This window comes from Oncorhynchus gorbuscha, linkage group LG18 (assembly GCF_021184085.1).
Source record: "Oncorhynchus gorbuscha isolate QuinsamMale2020 ecotype Even-year linkage group LG18, OgorEven_v1.0, whole genome shotgun sequence".
In the NCBI taxonomy this organism is placed as follows: Eukaryota; Metazoa; Chordata; class Actinopteri; order Salmoniformes; family Salmonidae; genus Oncorhynchus; species Oncorhynchus gorbuscha.
The window spans coordinates 3,169,414-3,188,423 of NC_060190.1; the positions used below are offsets into that span (position 1 = coordinate 3,169,414).

The 19,010-nt window shown below is 39.6% G+C and overlaps 1 protein-coding gene, 1 long non-coding RNA gene and 1 pseudogene across 2 annotated transcripts; all 3 read left to right on the plus strand.

Moving 5' to 3' along the window:
* Positions 1 to 19,010, plus strand: part of LOC124003150 — a 69,829-nt pseudogene that overhangs the window by 9,249 nt on the left and 41,570 nt on the right.
* Positions 1,193 to 5,950, plus strand: LOC124002500 (zinc finger protein 135-like). Its single transcript, XM_046309930.1, is given in 3 exon segments — positions 1,193 to 1,197; positions 3,757 to 3,845; positions 3,848 to 5,950. Coding segments are annotated over 3 exon segments (1,293 nt in total). The 3' UTR covers positions 5,047 to 5,950.
* Positions 13,218 to 15,724, plus strand: LOC124002830. Its single transcript, XR_006833124.1, has 3 exons — positions 13,218 to 13,250; positions 13,612 to 13,712; positions 13,864 to 15,724. It is a non-coding gene; the product is annotated as an uncharacterized LOC124002830 (long non-coding RNA).

A 19,010-nucleotide genomic window follows, 5' to 3' on the forward strand; every position in this document is an offset into this window, starting at 1 on the left:
CTAAAGTCATTCCACTAACCAAGAATAGTAAAGCTCCCTTTACTGGCTTAAATAGCTGACCAATCAGCCTGTTATCAACCCTTACATTTTTGGAAAAAAATATTTGACCAGATACAATGCTATTTTACATTAAACAAATATAGACTTTCAGCTTATAGGGAAGTTCATTCTAGCACAGCACTTACAAATGACTGATTGGCTGAGAGAAATTGATGATAAAAATATTGTTGGGGCTGTTTTGTTTGACTCAGTGCGGCTTTTGACATTATCGATCGTAGTCTGCTGCTGAAAAAAAACGTATGGCTTTACACCCCCTGCTGTATTGTGGATAAAGAGTTATTTTTTAAAATGTAACCTTTATTTAACTAGGCTAGTCACTTAAGAGCAAATTATTTTTTTCAATGACGGTCTAGGACTGCCTTGTTCAGGGGCAGAATGACTCGATTCGACTCGGATTCGATCCAGCATTCTCTTGGTTACTGTCCTACCACTCTAACCGCTAGGCTACCTGCCGCACCAGAGCTACCTGTCTAACAGAACACAGTGTTCTTTAATGGAAGCCTGTACAACAAAATCAAGGTAGAATCAGGAATTCCCCAGGGCAGCTGTTTGGCACCTACTTTTTTCAATCTTTACCAACAACATGCCAATGACATTTGAGTAAAGCCAGTGTGTCTATGTATGCGGATGACTCAACACTGAACACGTCAGCTACTACAGCGACTGAAATGACTGCAACACTTAACATAGAGCTGCAGTTAGTTTCAGAATGGGTGGCAAGGAATAAGTTAGTCCTAAATATTTCTGATTACCTTAAGTTACATGGCCTACTACGCTAATTCTGTAGCGGTATTGTTAGAGGGGGGTAAATATGAAGATTTTGTTGGTGCGCCAGGCAGGTATTAACCCTAGTTATTAAAGTTAGTTATTACCTATTATAACATTGTTATTATTATTATTAAATATTATTAAATCCGAAAGGATGAGATTAGAATAGATAGAGTAGGGCTTCCAGACACATTCTAAACATTATGGAGACTTAAAGGAGGACTGTAACAGCTAATGATGAAACATTATGGAGTCTTAAAGGAGGACTGTAGCATCTGATGATGAAACATTATGGAGTCTTAAAGGAGGACTGTAGCATCTCATGATGAAACATTATGGAGTCTTAAAGGAGGACTGTAGCATCATGAGGTAATCACCGGGAATTCATTTAAATTAACGTGTGCCTTTTTAGAAGTTAAGTTGTGGAATTTCTTTCCTTATAACCTGTTTGGGATAGGGGAGTATTTTCACATCCGGATGAAAAGCGTTCCCAAAGTAAACTACCTGCTAATGAGAAGCTGAATATGCATATAATGGTCTTAGGTTTGGATGAAAACACTCTAAAGTTTCTAAAACGCATTTACAATAATGTCTGTGCGTATATCATAACTTATTTGGCAGGTGAAACCCCGAGGACAAACCATCCAGGAGGAATTTTTTGTTGTTGAGGTGACTCTGTTTTCAAATGGTTTTGTGTGGCACTTTTCTGTGGCACTTGGTTGCAGTTCCTATTGCTTCCACTAGATGTCAACAGTCTTTAGAAATTGGTTGATGTTTTTCTTTAGAGAAATGAAGAAGTTCGGCTATTCAGAACGAGGGTCCAGCCTAGCGCTCTCTAATGTTTTGATGCGCGCTCCAGGTCACGCACTTCACGTTGTTTTTATCCGGTATTGAACACAGTTTATCCCGTCTGAAATTTTCTCCAATACCTAAAGTTGGATTAGGAAAGTTGTTTCCAATGTTTGGACAGCATTTATCGTATTAGATATTTTGTAGTCATGCTGGGCGAGTTGGAACCAGTTTTTAAAAAAAATCAAAAGCACCAAATAAATGGACATTTTGGAGATATAACGACGGAATTAATCGAACAAAAGGACCATTTGTGATGTTTATGGGACATATTGGAGTGCCAAGAAGAGCTCTTCAAAGGTAAGGCACAAATTATATCGTTATTTCTGAGGTTTGTGAGCGCCTGGCGGGTTGAAATATGATTGTCATGTGTTTGTTTGATGGGGTGCTGTCCTCAGATAATCGATAACAGTTTGCTTTTGCCATGCAAAGCCTTTTGAGATCTGACACGGTGGCTAGATTAACAAGAAGTTAAGCTTTGCACTTGTGAATGAATGAAAGTTAAATATTTCTCATTTAAAAAATATATTTTGCACTCTGCAATTTCACTGGATGTTGTCAACGCTCCGCTAGCAGGTTTTAATGTGTTTGAACCTTTTGGAACTACTCAGTCTTTGGATCCGGGAGAATTGTCATCAACTAGACTAATTAGCATAACGCAACGGACAAAAAATCTTCCTAGAAAATATTCATATTCATGAAATCACAAGTGAAATATAGTGAAACACAGCTTAGCCTTTTGTTAATCACCCTGTCATCTCAGATTTTGAAATTATGCTTTACAGCCAAAGCAAGACAAGCATTTGTGTTTTATCGATAGCAGCAGGGAGCTTGGTCACAAAATCAGAAAAGCAATCCAATTAAATCGTTTACCTTTGATGAGCTTCAGATGTTTTCACAATCACCAGACTCCCAGTTAGACAGCAAATGTTAATTTTGTTCCATAAAGATAATTTTTTATAGCCGAAATACCTCCGTTTATTCTTCACGTTTTGTTGAGAAATCCACCGGAAGTTGCGGTCAAACAACGCTGAAAAAAACTCCAAATTAGATCCATAATATCGACAGAAACATGGCAAACGTTTTTATAATCAATCCTCAAGGTGTTTTTCAAATATCTATTCGATAATATATCAACAAGGGACAATTGGCTTTTCACGAAGAGGCACAATGGCCGCCTTTGATTTAAATCACTTGAGAGCCACCACCTGACCACTTCCATGTTGTTTTTCACGCTAATTTTTCAAAATAAAAGCCTGAAACTATGTCTAGTGACTGAAGACAATGTAGAAGCAATAGAAAAATAAAGAATATGGTTGATATCCAACTTTTGAATGGTCAATAGGGATGCATAGGAAGCTCCAGAGGCTTCAAAATCAGAGTCACTTCCTGATTGGATTTTTCTCAGGCTTTCGCCTGCAATATCAGTTATGTTCTATTCACAGACTATTTTTACAGTTTTGGAAACTTTTGTGTTTTCTATCCTAACCTAAGAATAAATGTTGTCTAACAGAATAAAAAATGTTGCAATCTTTTTTTTTCAGCTCATGAAACATCCAACACTTTACATGTTGCGTTTATATTTTTGTTTTTTGTTGTTACTATCAGTTTTAGGAACATTTACCCAAAATATGACATCAGCGATAATCAAAATGTTGAAAATCTGTGAATGTCTAAATAACAAATTGGTCCTTTGCAATGTGTCAAACCCTTTCAACAACGGGGAGATGTTACTGATGTGCTTTGTATCTGCCACGTAAAAACAAGTTGTGGACTTCCACACAAAATTACTTTAGTTATTTTATGTTTAAGGAAGTGTAGGTCACATTCTGTATCATACAGCTATGAAAGTTATATATTTAGAACCACCTGTTCAATTGGAATCCAGCGACGTCTGTGTCTTCAGTGTCCTAGAACTGTCCAGGTTTTTGTGTTCTGACTTGTAAAACAGGATGAATAAAATGTAAACATATGTAATTAAGGAAGCTCACATTTGTTTTAAAATCACCAGACTAAGATTGTTAAAACTGGCCTCGAGGTTAAACCAGAGATCTGATTTAGTGCTCCCACTGTGGAAAGAGTTTTATCATGTGCACACCTGAAAGCTCATGAGAGAATACACACAGGGGAGAAACCTTACCACTGCTCCCAGTGTGAAAGTTTTAAAAAACACACCTGAAAGCTCACGAGAGAATACACACCGGGGAGAAACCTTACCACTGCTCCCAGTGCAGGAAGAGTTTCAACCGGAGATCACACCTGAAAGTACATGAGAGAATACACACAGGAGAGAAGCCTTACCACTGCTCCCAGTGTGGAAAGAGTTTCAACCATCCAGGGACGCTGAAACAGCATGAGAGAATACACACAGGAGAGAAGCCTTACCACTGCTCCCAATGTGGAAAGAGATTTAAGAATTTATGGATCCTGAAACTACATGAGAGAATACACACAGGAGAGAAGCCTTATCACTGCTCCCTGTGTGGAAAGAGTTTTAACAATTTAGGGAACCTGAAACAACATGAGAGAATACACACAGGGGAGAAGCCTTATCACTGCTCCCTTTGTGGAAAGAGTTTTAAGAATTTAGGGAACCTGAAACTACATGAGAGAATACACACAGGAGAGAAGCCTTATCACTGCTCCCAGTGTGGAAAGAGTTTCAACCATTTAGGGAACCTGAAACTACATGAGAGAATACACACAGGAGAGAAGCCTTACCACTGCTCCCAGTGTGGAAAGAGTTTCAGCCGGAAAGCAAGCCTGAACCAACACGAGAGAATACACACAGGAGAGAAGCCTTACCACTGCTCCCAGTGTGGAAAGAGTTTCAGCCGGAAAGCAAGCCTGAACCAACACGAGAGAATACACACAGGAGAGAAGCCTTACCACTGCTCCCAATGTGGAAAGTGTTTCGTCTGTTCAGGGGAGCTGAAACTACATGAGAGGAGAATACACACAGGAGAGAAGCCTTACCACTGCTCCCAATGTGGAAAGTGTTTCGCCTGTTTAGGGGAGCTGAAACTACATGAGAGAATACACACCGGAGAGAAGCCTTACCGCTGCTCCCAGTGTGGAAAGAGTTTCATCCGTTCAGGGACGCTGAAACAACATGAGAGAATACACACAGGAGAGAAGCCTTACCACTGCTCCCAGTGTGGAAAGAGTTTTAAGAATTTAGGGAACCTGAAACTACATGAGAGAATACACACAGGAGAGAAGCCTTGTCACTGCTCCCTTTGTGGAAAGAGTTTTAACAATTTAGGGAACCTGAAACGACATGAGAGAATACACACAGGGGAGAAGCCTTTCCACTCCTCCCAGGGTGCAAAGCTTTTGCCCATTCAGGAAGCCTGTAAGAACACATGAGACTGCACACAGCGGAGAATGCTTACAAAAGGTCAGACTGTGGGAAAACATTTTACTCATAACAGTCACTTAAACGTCTTTAGAGAATCCACACAGGAGAGAGAAATTATTTCTCCTCTTAGTGTGTATATTGATATTTCACATCACATTGACTTAAAATTCATCAGAGAACATACACAGTGCTCCTGTTGTCTTATATTGTTGACTAAGAATGTGTTTACTTGTTTTTATGAGATGAAAGTGAATTGTACAAAGTATACTCAAACATATATTTGTTTGTTTCTATTAGAAAACATGAATTGAATATGGAGTATGTCAGCTTGAATATAGAGTAGATCAGATTCCATGTGTTTAAATGGTCATTTATTTAAACTCTTTTTGTGTGTTTATCTGGGTGTGTCATTCCTCCAGCACTACAGATAATCAAGTGATATTTGGATGTGATGCATTTGTTCCATTGTTGACATTTGCATTGTTGGCCCACTGATGATTTAATGAAATGAAAATGTTCAGACTCTGTAATGGAAAACGTTAATTGTTTGTGTGTCCACATAACTGAGTATGTGACTAACCTTGTGAAACTGTCCTATTATAAGCTCCTGTTCTTGGGACTATCATCCTGTGTTGCAAACCAATTTGCACCTGTGTCCTTGTATGAATAAAGTCCCACCCAGGAACAGGAAACTATAAAGATATGTGCTCATCACCCAATGCTTCAGGAATTCAGACTGTCTACACTGCGCTGTGTAACTCTGTTAGTCTCTCTGAGCTCAGAAATAAAGAGTCTTGGTTTGACTTGGACTCCAGCAGATCCTTATTTTATAATATCCACCACAACTCTCCCACGGATTGCTATTTATCATTGTCTCAATGAAGAGTTCTTTGTTTTACTTTCCTTGGGGCATTTACAACGCTCCCACTGGTTGAATAAACATTGTTACCCAATTGATGAGATTATTATGGGTGAGAGCAATTATTTTATTTGTCAAATGGCAAACCCTAAACTACATGGGTCCCAAGTCATCATGTCCAAGTTAACTAAGATGTATGGTTATTATATAAATATTTGCATAAAGGAGTTTCATCATTTCATCTTATACATTTTTACTGACACAAAAAGTCCCCACCATGTCAAACGAACTAACATATAGTTTGTCAGATAAAAGTGTACAGGCATATCCTGTTTCTGTAGCCTAATAAACTGAAATGGTTTCAATATCCACCTTCATGATGTGGATGAAGCCTGATTTGGAATATCATAGTTCTATATGATGTCATAATAAGACATGATGATAGTGATACATTTGCTCCATTGTTTCCATGTCAGTTGGTTTCCACTAAAACGTTTTTATCTGACAGAAAAAGAAATGAATGTCAAACGGTGACATCTTCTGTGTCTTTTATAAAAGTGTACAATCATATCCTGTTTCCTAGCCCAGGCCAGCAACAATAAATGGTTTGACATCCAAGATATGGATGGGCTGATGGAATGGTGTGCTACTCTATAGGTAAGTCTGTTCAATATGAATGTTCAATACACACAATAGGTTGACTGGGGAGGTGATGTACCACAGTCAAAGTCCTGCAATAAGAGCTAAGAGATAATATTTGTGTAAACTATACATTGTTGTGTTCTGTAGTTGTTGCTGAGTTGGCTGAATCCATTTTATGGGGTCACTCCTGTCAACATGGTGCCTATACAAAGTCTAGGATGGTTCAACAGTGTTGATCCAGATAAACTCCCAGATCCCTGTCAGTGACAAGCATACCCAGAACATGATAGCTGGAAAATCTGTCAAATGTGCCCTATCTCCAGGTCAAGTAGACTGTTAACAGGAGTCACCCAGCCGCACTCAGCTGGCCAGGTACCTTAACTTAGTCACTGTTATGTGCCGTCAACACCCATTACTCCACCCTGTATTCTAGTCAAGGCTCATCCTATATAAGCTACTACTGTACACGCCTTTTAGGTCATTCAGAACACAAATGTCTAGATCTAACAAGATAATAGAAGTAGAATGGCTTCTATAATGTCTAGACCAACATATACATTTTAAACAAATTGTATTTATTTATATTCCAGACTCTGACATTCCTCGTTCTACCATTTCTTTATTTCTAAATCCTTAAAATAAATTGGGGAAAATCATTAGGTCACACAAATGACTATTTCTAAACAAAGATAATAGACAAGTAGAATGGGAAGGTTTCTTATACTATCTATAACAAGTGAAGAGACTCTGGTGATGAAGGCAAATGGAAGACAGTGAAGAGACTCCTGGTGATGAAGGCTGTAGGAATGAAGATCCTAACAGTGAAGAGACTCCAGGGATGGTGGAAGACTGTAGGAATGAAGATCAGACAGGAAGACACTGCTCCAACAAGGATGGTGATGAAGACTGTAGGAATGAAGATCAGACAGTGAAGAGACTCCAGGGATGGTGATGAAGGCTGTAGGAATGAAGATCAGACAGTGAAGAGACTCCAGGGACAGTGATGAAGACTAGGAATTTACATTCACAAGGTCCTAAGATCAGACAGTTGACTACTGGTCCTGTGGTCAGGGGGGGAGTATCGATCCAGCAATGATTGTGAGGAACAATGCGGGGAACAGGAAGTAATTTACCATTCTGGGGTTGTCTGCCAACAAAGACTACAACTGTTCAAACAATGGGAGTGGCTACCATTGACATCATACACTTTCATAACCAGGAAGCCCATGTTGAGTCATGGGAGATCCCTTGCACTAGTAAGAGGGTGCAAAGCCTTGTCATCCAGTCTCTCAAGGACAACAGGTGCACACTGGTGTTAGTAGCTGATGACAGAAGTGACAGCCTGGACATAAGCAAAGTGATTTTCTGGATCAGTGTTTATGAGCAGAGAATCATAGTTGAATGTACCAGGTTGATGAAAATTCAGGTGCATCTACATCATTTGTTTAATTCTGTTTTATTCAATTACAATAATTTACTCTGAATGAGAACAGGCACATCTGTGAGCTTTACTGAGACATTTGATTTGTTTAATTCTGTATTCAATTACCCCTAATTTACTCTGAATGAGAACAGGCACCATCTTGAGCTTTATGCATTATAACATCCATGGTGATTTATACAGAGCTTTGTAGTAAAACCAGAACAGTACCTTCCATTTAATTTCCAGTCAATTCAGAAAGTAAACCATAGAAGAGAATCTGGAATTTTCAGGTTACTTCTGAATTTACTGGAATATTCTCCAATTGATTCAATGGGAGGTTCATGAATCTGCCTCAACACCCTATAATGACATCCAAAAACAGGATTTTACACCCCAATGCAAATGCATTTAAATATTAAACTGAAATATCACATTTAAATACGTATTCAAAAACCTTGACTCAGTGTTTGTTGAAGCACCTGTTTATTATAGCCTCAACATTGGGTATGACACTACAATCTTGGCATCCCTGTATTTGTGACTCCACTTGACTCTGTACTGGTACCTCCTGTATATAGCCTCCACATTGACTCTGTACTGGTACCTCCTGTATACAGCCTCCACATTGACTCTGTACTGTTACCCTCTGTATATAGCCTCCACATTGACTCTGTACTGGTACCTCCTGTATACAGCCTCCACATTGACTCTGTACTGGTACCCCCTGTATATAGCCTCCACATTGACTCTGTACTGGTACCTCCTGTATACAGCCTCCACATTGACTCTGTACTGGTACCTCCTGTATATAGCCTCCACATTGACTCTGTACTGGTACCTCCTGTATATAGCCTCCACATTGACTCTGTACTGGTACCTCCTGTATATAGCCTCCACATTGACTCTGTACTGGTACCTCCTGTATATAGCCTCCACATTGACTCTGTACTGGTACCCCCTGTATATAGCCTCCACATTGACTCTGTACTGGTACCTCCTGTATATAGCCTCCACATTGACTCTGTACTGGTACCTCCTGTATATAGCCTCCACATTGACTCTGTACTGGTACCCCCTGTATATAGCCTCCACATTAACTCTGTACTGGTACCTCCTGTATTTAGCCTCCACATTGACTCTATACTTCCTGTATTTTGCCTCGTTATTGTTTTTTTATTGTGTTACTTTTTTTATTTAGGAAATATTTTCTTAACCCTTATTTTTCTTAACTACATTGTTGGTTAAGGGCTTGTCAGTAAGCATTACACCTGTTGTTTTCAGCGCATGTGACAAATAATATTTGATTTTAAGCAAGGGGAATAACTACTCCAAGTCTCAGAGCTAGTGACGTTTGAAACGCTATTAGCGTGTGCCCGCTAACTAGCTAGCCATTTCACATTGGTTACACCAGCCATTAGGCTGATAGGCATGAAGTCATAAACATTGCTGTGCTTGCGAAGAGCTGCTGGCAAAACGCATGAAAGTGCTGTTTGAATGAATGCTTACGAGCCTGCTGCTGCCTACAACCGCTCAGTCAGACTGCTCTATCAGATCATAGACTTAATTATAACATAACACACAGAAATACGAGCCTTTGGTCATTAATATGGTCGAATACGGAAACTATCATTTCGAAAACAAAACGTTTATTATTTCAGTGAAATACGGAACCGTTCGGTGTTTCATCTAAAGGGTGGCATCCCTAAATCTAAATATTCTTGTTACATTGCACAACCTTCAATGTTATGTCATAATTACTTAAAGTCCTGGCAAATTAGTTCGCAATGAGCCAGGCTGCCCAAACTGTTGCATCTACCCTGACTCTGCGTGCAATGAACGCAAGAGAAGTGACACAATTTCACCTGGTTAATATTGTCTGCTAAACTGGATTGCTTCTAGCTAAATAAGTAGGTTTAAAAATACATACTTCTGTGTATTTATTTTAAGAAAGGCATTGGTGTTTATGGTTAGATACACATTGGAGCAACGATACGCACCGCATCGACAGGACATGCTAGATAAACTAGTAATATCATCACCCATGTGTAGTTATAACTAGTGATTAAGATTGATTGTTTTTTATAAGAAGTTTAATGCTAGCTAGCAACTTACTTTGGCTTCTACTGCATTTGCGTAACAGGCAGGATCCTCGTGGAGTGTAATGAGAGGTAGGTGGTTAGAGCGTTGGACTAGTTAACTGTAAGGTTGCAAGTTTGGATCCCCCGAGCTGACAAGGTTCAAATCTAGCGTTCTGCCCCTGGACAAGGCAGTTAACCCACTGTTCCTAGGCCCTCACTGAAAATAATAATGTGTTCTTAACTGACTTGCCTAGTTAAATAAATATTTTTAAAAGGTGTTAATTTTTTAATTTTTTAATAAAAACTTGAAATCGGCCCTAATTAATCGGTCTACGTCTAATATGAAGTATGTCAGTTTCAATGTTACGGTCTTTGATTTAATTATATTTTTGAAACTCAGGCTGTGCGTGTTTATCTGCATCATTCCTTGAATCCTTGTGGTCCTGTTGCTCAGTTGGTGGAGTATAGTGCTTGTTAAACCAGGGTAGTGGGTTTGATTCCTGGGACCATCCATATGATAATTGTTTGCAAACATGACTGTAAATCCCTTTGGATAAAGGTGTCTGCTAAATGGCAGATATATCCACTGATTATACCAAACATTTCGAACACCTTCCTAATATGGAGTTGGACCCTCCCCTTTCTCTCTCAGAATAGCCTCAATTCGTCGGGGCATGGACTCTACAAGGTGTCGAAAGCTTTCCACAGGGATGCTGGCCCATGTTGACTCCAATGCTTCCTTTGGGTGCAGTGGAGGCTCCTCAGAGGAGGAAGGGGAGGCTCCTGAGAGGAGGAAGAGGAGCTTCCTCAGAGGAGAAAGGGGAGGCTCCTCAGAGGAGGAAGTGGAAGCTCCTGAGAGGAGGAAGAGGAGCTTCCTCAGAGGAGAAAGGGGAGGCTCCTCAGAGGAGGAAGGGGAGGCTCCTGAGAGGAGGAAGATGAGCTTCCTCAGAGGAGAAAGGGGAGGCTCCTCAAAGGAGGAAGGGGAGGCTCCTCAGAGGAGGAAGTGGAGGCTCCTCAGAGGAGGAAGTAGAGGCTCCTGAGGAGGAAGGGGAGGACCCTGAGAGGAGGAAGAGGAGCTTCCTCAGAGGAGAAAGGGGAGGCTCCTCAGAGGAGAAAGTGGAGGCTCCTGAGAGGAGGAAGGGGAGGACCCTCCTCCTCAGTGATTTTCATAAAAATAAAAATGATAAAACATGTAAAAACGTTTAATCCTTTTTAGATAAAACTATATTAAAAATAATCACGTCACCAAATAATTGATGAAAACATGAAGGTCTACAGTAGCCTCAGCAGCATTCTGTAGGGTAGCACCATGGTGTAGCCTGGAGAACAGCAAGTTTCCGTTTCTCCTCTGAGTAATTTGACTTCAATACAAACCTACGAGGTTTTGGAAGAAAAAAAAATTCACCTGGTCACATACAGCTGATGTGTTGTGCATTGAAGTCCAGAAGCGAAGGGAAAAGGTGAGAGGAGGAGAGAAGGAATATAAAGTGGCTGTAATGAAAGTGAACTGTGTTTACACATGATCAGGGGTGTATTCATTCCGACGATTCAAAAACATTTCTTAAACGGAATAAACATACCTGAATTTGTTCAAAAGAAACTCTCGTTTGAAATCAAGCTGCTGGACTAATGATTACATTCTAGATCAGTAGGTGAGAGTGGTATTGAATGTGTCACTGTCGATTCTGTTGAACATGCTGTAGTAGAAATAAGGACATGCCCATGAAAAACAAAATGGTCCTCCCTCATCTTAAACGGCACTGACCTCCACTGTTACGGTGGTGGACCATTCTTGGTACACATGGGAAACTGTTGAGTTGGAAAAACAAATCACAAATCGGTGCGCCTGGAACCTACTACCATACCCCGTTCAAAGGCACTTAAATATTTAGTCTTCCCAATTCACCCTCTGAATGGCACACATGCACAATCCATGTCTCATGTCTCAAGGCTTAAAAATCCTTATTTAACCTGTCTCCCCCCTTCATCTACACAGATTGAAGTGGATTTAATTGGTGACATCAGTAAGGGATCATAAGGGATCATAGCTTCAGCCTGGATTCACCTAGTCTTTCTAAGTCATGGAAGGAGCAGCTGTTCTTAATGTTTTGTCTACCCAGTGTATAGCACTACAGATAATCAAGTGCTATTTGCATGTGATGCATTTGTTCTGTTGTTTACAGGATGATTTGTATTTTATAGAGTGTGGCTTTAAGGGAATAGTATGGTCACATGTAGATAAAAACAATTGTGAAAAATTAACAGAGTAAATGTGTATAAACACACTAACTATTCATATAAGTATGTATTAATCATATTCATATTGAGCTTCTACGTCTGTGTACCGGAAAGTATTCGTTGTAAGACGTAAGAGAAAATATATCAGCTTATTGTTAAATAATTATGACGTTCTTTCCAATACAAAAAGTGTAGTAACTATTGTTTCCAAACTGCGTTACCCACTCCAGCCAGCAGATGGCGATGAGCGTCTTTCAGGTGATGCTTCTTCCGTGACGTATAATGGACTGGACGGACGCTTCTTCAGGAACAACAACACGGATACTATTTCAACCACCTGGGTAGCTTGCTGGACAAGGTAAAACTAAAAGATTGACGTTTTAGGCCATCTTAATGTACATGATCTAATCTCAGTGTTTTACACACAGTTCTTTTGACGTATTAACTAGTTAATATTTGCAAACTTGTTAAAGATTGATGCTGAGCCTAGCACTAGGCTAGTCGCTAATGCTAACTAGCTAGCTAACATCCCTGACCATGAGTTCATTAAACTACTCATCCCTGCTATAGAAGAGGAGGTTTGCTGTTTGGAGAAAGAAGCTCTGGCAATGAACATTGAAGAAGAGGATGAGGTTACAGTGAAAGAAGAGAAAGAACCTTTTAGAATGAAAAAGGAGGAAGAGGAGACTGTTATAGTGAAGGAAGAAGATGCTGTTATAGTGAAAGAACATTTCAGAATGAAAAAGGAGGAAGAGGAGACTGTTATAGTGAAGGAAGAAGATGCTGTTATAGTGAAAGAACATTTCAGAATGAAAAAGGAGGAAGAGGAGACTGTTATAGTGAAGGAAGAAGATGCTGAAAGAACCGTTTAGAATGAAAAAGGAAAGAGGATGCTATCTCAATAAAGGTGAACCGGAGGAAGAGGTTTTTCAATAACTGAAGAGGAAGAGACAGAATATCAGATTAACACCAGTGAGTACTGTCTTTAACAGGGACACAAACTATGCCGTTGTTGAACTAATGTGCGGCTTTAAAGTGTTATTCTACTGAAATTCTACACTTGAATATGTTGTTCAGTACTGTAGGAATTGTTAAAGGGTCGATCTGCCATTGGTTCATATATTTTAGGGACTTTTAAATTCGATGTATTGAATTCTCCATGTGGTCTATTAAAGTTCCCCTCATCTAGTATAACAGGCTTTTAAAATTCAATATTGAAGCATAATCTCTACTTAAAATATCAAAGGGACATATTCATGCCTCTTGTAAGACCCTATGATTTTATGAGACGGTTATAAGTTTACTACTCATTTTGATGTTCTCATTAACACAGGAGAAAGACATCACTATGGTGGATCCTCTGGGAAGAAGCCTCAACAACATCCTGATGCTGACGAGGAAGAGAAGAGTCTCTCCAGATCAGAACACAAGATGGTACAGCTTGGTCTAGTCTAGCATACAGCTTTCTCTCTCTGGGTCTGGTCTAGCTCTCTCTGGGTCTGGGTTTCTGTAAAGCACTTTATGACAACAGTGACATCAGCATCCATAATGATATGTGTCTGTGTCCCCTCTTTATGGTTACCAGGACAACGCTAGCCCTTCCTCCCTCCCGGAGTCCCTGTATCGTGCCTCTCCTGGTAGCACCTTACTGCTGGGTATGAAGAGGTTGTCTGTGCTGCTGGTGGACTGCAGGAAAACAACGGGGCTGAGTGGAACCGTGAGAGGAGGAGAAGAGAAGAAAGGATCAGATTTGACACATCAAAGTAAGTGCTGTAATTTAGTTTGAACAAATTAAATAGATCTGGTATCTGTTACCAGGACAACCAGCAGAGTTCTGTTAATTGACATGAAGATGGACTGGTATCTGTTACCAGGACAACCAGCAGAGTTCTGTTAGTTGACAGGAAGATAGACTGGTGTATATGGATGTTATGAATATCATAACACTGAAAAAGGATTCTGCCAATGAAAAGAGAGAAACCAATAGACCATATAAAACCTTGATGAAAGTTAGCTTTGGAGAGAAAGTTTCAAGATGATCCAATGTAAGGTGCTTTTTTTACAAAAACTTTTCCTTAAAACATTATGGATGTTACATTGCCTGTCCCAGTCAACGCCCCTATCTTTACAAGACTGTAGAACAGGCAAACTAAACTCAAGACTTTGGTAATTAATTAACTAGTACTGAAGAAAAGCTGTGATCAGGCTGCCCACTCAAACGAAAGCTTCAAACTGTAACCAGTGCTGGCGACCTGGTTCAGGTTATCAATCAACCTACCAGGGTAGTGACAAACAGTAGAGGAATGAAATCATCAACATGGTTTGATCATATCTTTACTAATGCTGCAGAAATGGGTTTTAAAGCAGTATCCAGATCCATCAGATGTAGTGATCACAATATAGTAGCCATGTCTAGGAAAACCACCGTTCCAAAGGCTGGGACTAATATTGTGTATAAGAGGTCATACAATTTTATGTAGTGATTCCTATGTTGTTGATGTAAATAATATTTGTTGGTCTGTGGTGTGTAATGATGAGCAACCAGACGCTGCCCTTGACACATTTGAAGCTGCTTATCCCAGTTACTAATAAGCAGCACCCATTAAGAAAATGACTGTAAAAACTGTTAAATACACGTGGATTGATGAGGAATTAAAAAATGGTATTATGAAGAGGGAGGCAAAAGAGATGGCAAATAGGTCTGGCTGAATAACTGATTGGCAAATGTATTGCAAATTGAGACATCATTTGACTAAACTGAATAAAAAGAAGAAACTACACAATGAACCAAAGATAAATGACATGAAGAATGAAACTTATTGCTCAATGAAAGTCTATATCTAACAGAAGTGGGTGAAACGAACTTACCACCCTAACAACCAAACAATGAACAGGTGAAAACAATTAGACAAAACCAAACGAAAAAGGATCGGTGGCAGCTAGTAGACCGGCGACGACAACCGCCGAGCGGCACCCGAACGGGGAGGGGAGCCACCTTCGGTAATATTCGTGACACCTATTGCAAATTGAGAAATAATGTGACTAAACTCAATATAAAGAATAAACTACACTATGAAACAAAGATAAATGACATGAAGAAGGATAGTAAAAATCTTTGGAGCATCTTCAATGAAATTTTGCGCAAATAAAATCAACAATGACAAGTCACTGGTGTCTGACAACGTGGATGGAAAATTGAGGATAATAGCAGCCGATATTGCCATTCCTATTTGCCTTGTCTTTAATTTAAGCCTACTAGAAAGTGTGTGCCCTCAGGCCTGGAGGGAAGCTAAAGTCATTCCACTACCCAAGAATAGTAAAGCTCCCTTTACTGGCTTAAATAGCCGACCAATCAGCCTTAAATAGCCGACCAATCAGCCTGTTACCAACCATTACAATTTTGGAAAAAATATATTTGACCTGATACAAAGTAAACAAATATAGACGTTCAGCTTATATAGGAAGTTCATTCAACTAGCACAGCACTTACAAATGACTGATTGGCTGAGAGACATTGATGATAAAAATGGCTTTACACCTCCTGCTATATTGTGGATAAAGAGTTTTTCTTTTAAAATATAACCTTTATTTAACTAGGCAAGTCAGTTATAAACAAATTCTTTTTTCAATGATGGCCTAGGACTGCCTTGTTCAGGGGCAGAACGACAGAGTTTTTTACCTTGTCAGCTCAGGGTTTCGATCCAGCAATCTTTCGGTTACTGGCCTACCGCTCTAACCACTAGGCTACCTGCCGCCCCAGAGCTACCTGTCTAACAGAACACAGAGAGTGTTCTTTAATGGAAGCTTGTACAACAAAATCAAGTTTGAATCAGGAATTCCCCAGGGCAGCTGTTTGGCACCTACTTTTTAAATCTTTACCAACAACATGCCAATGACATTTGAGTAAAGCCAGTGAGTCTATGTATGCGTTGACTCAACACTGTACATGTCAGCTACTACATCGACTGAAATGACTTCAACACTTAACATAGAGCTGCAGTTAGTATCAGAATGGGTGTCAAGGAATAAGTTAGTCCTAAATATTTCTGATTACCTTAAAACCTCTTGGTGTTAGGGGGCACTATTTTCATTTTTGGAAAAAAAACGTCCCCGTTTTAAACGGGATATTTTGTCAGTAAAAGATACTAGAATATGCATATAATTGACAGCTTTGGATAGAAAACACTATAATGTTTCCAAAACTGTAAAGATATTGTCTGTGAGTATAACAGAACTGATGTTGCAGGTGAAAGCCTGAGAAAATCCAATCCGGAAGTGCCCCAGGTTTTGAAAGCGCTGTGTTCCAATGACTCCCTATATGGCTTTGAATGTACCATCAACAAGCTTATGCTTTCTACGTATTCCCCAAGGTGTCTACAGCATTGTGACGTAGTTTTACGCATTTCTATTGAAGAATAGCCGTATGGGGGCACATTGCGTAAGTGGTCACATGGTGGCTCCGAGAGAGATTCTCGCGTAAAGTGCAGAGGTAGCCATTACTCCAATCGGTCCTTGAGAAAAAGGAATTGTCCCGACGGATATATTATCAAATAGATATTAGAAAAACACCTTGAGGATTGATTCTAAACAACGTTTGCCATGTTTTTGTCGATATTATGGAGCTAATTTGGAATATTTTTCGGAGTTGTGACTGCAATTTCCGGGCGATTTCTCAGCCAAACGTGAAGAACAGAGCTATTTCGCCTACAAAAATAATATTTTGGGAAAAAATGAACTTTGGCTGTCTACCTGGGAGTCTCGTGAGTGAAAACATCCGAAGTTCAAAAGGTAAACGATTTAATTTGATTGCTTTTCTGATTTTCGTGACAAGTTTGCCTGCTGCTAGCAAGGCATAATGCTATGCTAGGCTATGATAAACTTACACAGATGCTTGTCTAGCGTTGGCTGTAAAGCATATTTTGAAAATCTGAGATGACAGGGTGATTAACAAAAGGCTAAGCTATGTTCCAATATATTTCACTTGTGATTTTCATGAATAGGAATATTTTCTAGGAAGATTTATGTCCGTTGCGTTATGCTAATTAGTATCAGATGATGGTAACGGTCCCGTTCACGGGCTGGGTGTCACTACAGGTTAAGTTACATGGCCTACTATGCTAATTCTGTAGCGGTATTGTTAGAGGGGGCTAAATAAATATTTTGTTGGTGTGCCAGGCAGGTATTAACCCTAGTTATTAAAGTTAGTTATTACCTATTATAACATTATTATTATTTTGTTAATATTATTAAAACCGAAAGGATGAGAGTAGAATAGATAGAGTAGCGCTTCCAGACACATTCTAAACAGGATGTCTTAAAGGAGGACTGTAGCATCTAATGATGAAACATTATGGAGTCTTAAAGGAGGACTGTAGCATCTAATTTTGAAACATTATGGAGTCTTAAAGGAGGACTGTAGCATCTAATGATGAAACATTATGGAGTCTTAAAGGAGGACTGTAGCATCTAATGATGAAACATTATGGAGTCTTAAGCTTTAATTTGTGGCATTGCACTTGTGAATGCATGAAAGTTAAATATTTCAAAAAATATATAATATATATTTTGCACTCTGCAATTTCACCGGATTTTGTTGAAATGTTCCGCTAGCGGAATCCCTAGCCATAACAGGTTTTAATGTGTTTGAGCCAATCAGTTTTGTTGTGACAAGGTAGGGGTGGTATACAGAAGATAGCCCTATTGGGTAAAAGACAAAGTCCATATTATGTCAAGAGCAGCTCAAATAAGCAAAGAGAAACAACAGTCCATCATTACTTTAAGGACCACCACAATAATGGAAGTTCCAGAGTTACTTCTGATGCATAAGTTCATTAGAGTTACCAGCCTTAGAAATTGCAGCCCAAATAAATGCTTCACAAAGTTCAAGTAACAGACACATCTCAACATCATCGGTTCAGAGGAGACTGCGTGAATCAGGCCTTCATGGTCCAATTGCTGCAAGGAAACCACTACTAAAGGACACCAATAAGAAGAAGAGACTTGCTTGGGCCAAGAAACACGAGCAATGGACATTAGACCGGTGGATATCTGTCCTCTGGTCTGATGAGTCCAAATTTGAGATTTTTGGATCCGAGCATCATGTCTTTGTGAGACGAGGAGTAGATGAACAGATTATCTCCGCATGTGTGGTTCCCACCGTGAAGCATGGAGGAGGAGATGTGATGGTGTGCGGGTGCTTTGCTGTTGACAATGTCATTGATTTATTTATTCAAGTCACACTTAACCAGCATGGCTTCCACACCATTCTACAGCTATATGCCATCCCATCTGGTTTGGGCTTAGTCCCACTGTTATTTGATTTTCAACAGGACAATGACCCAACACACCTCCAGGCTGTGTAAGAGGTATTTGACCAAGAAGGAGAGTAATGGAGTGCTGCATCAGATGACCTGGCCTACACAATCCCCCAACCTCAACCAAATCAAGAGGGTTTGGGATGAGTTGGATCGCAGAGGTGAAGGGGAAGCGGCCTACAAGTTCTCAGCATATGTGGGAATGCCTACAAGACTGTTGGAAAATAATTCCAGGTGAAGCTGTTTGAGAGAAAGCAAGGGTGGCAACTTTTGAAGAATAAAATATATATTTTGATTTAACACTTGTGGTTACTACATGATTCCATATGTTTTTTAATAATTTTGATGTCTTTATTATTCTACAATGTAGAAAATAGTAAAAAATAAAGAAAAGCCCTTGAATGAGTAGGTGAGTCCA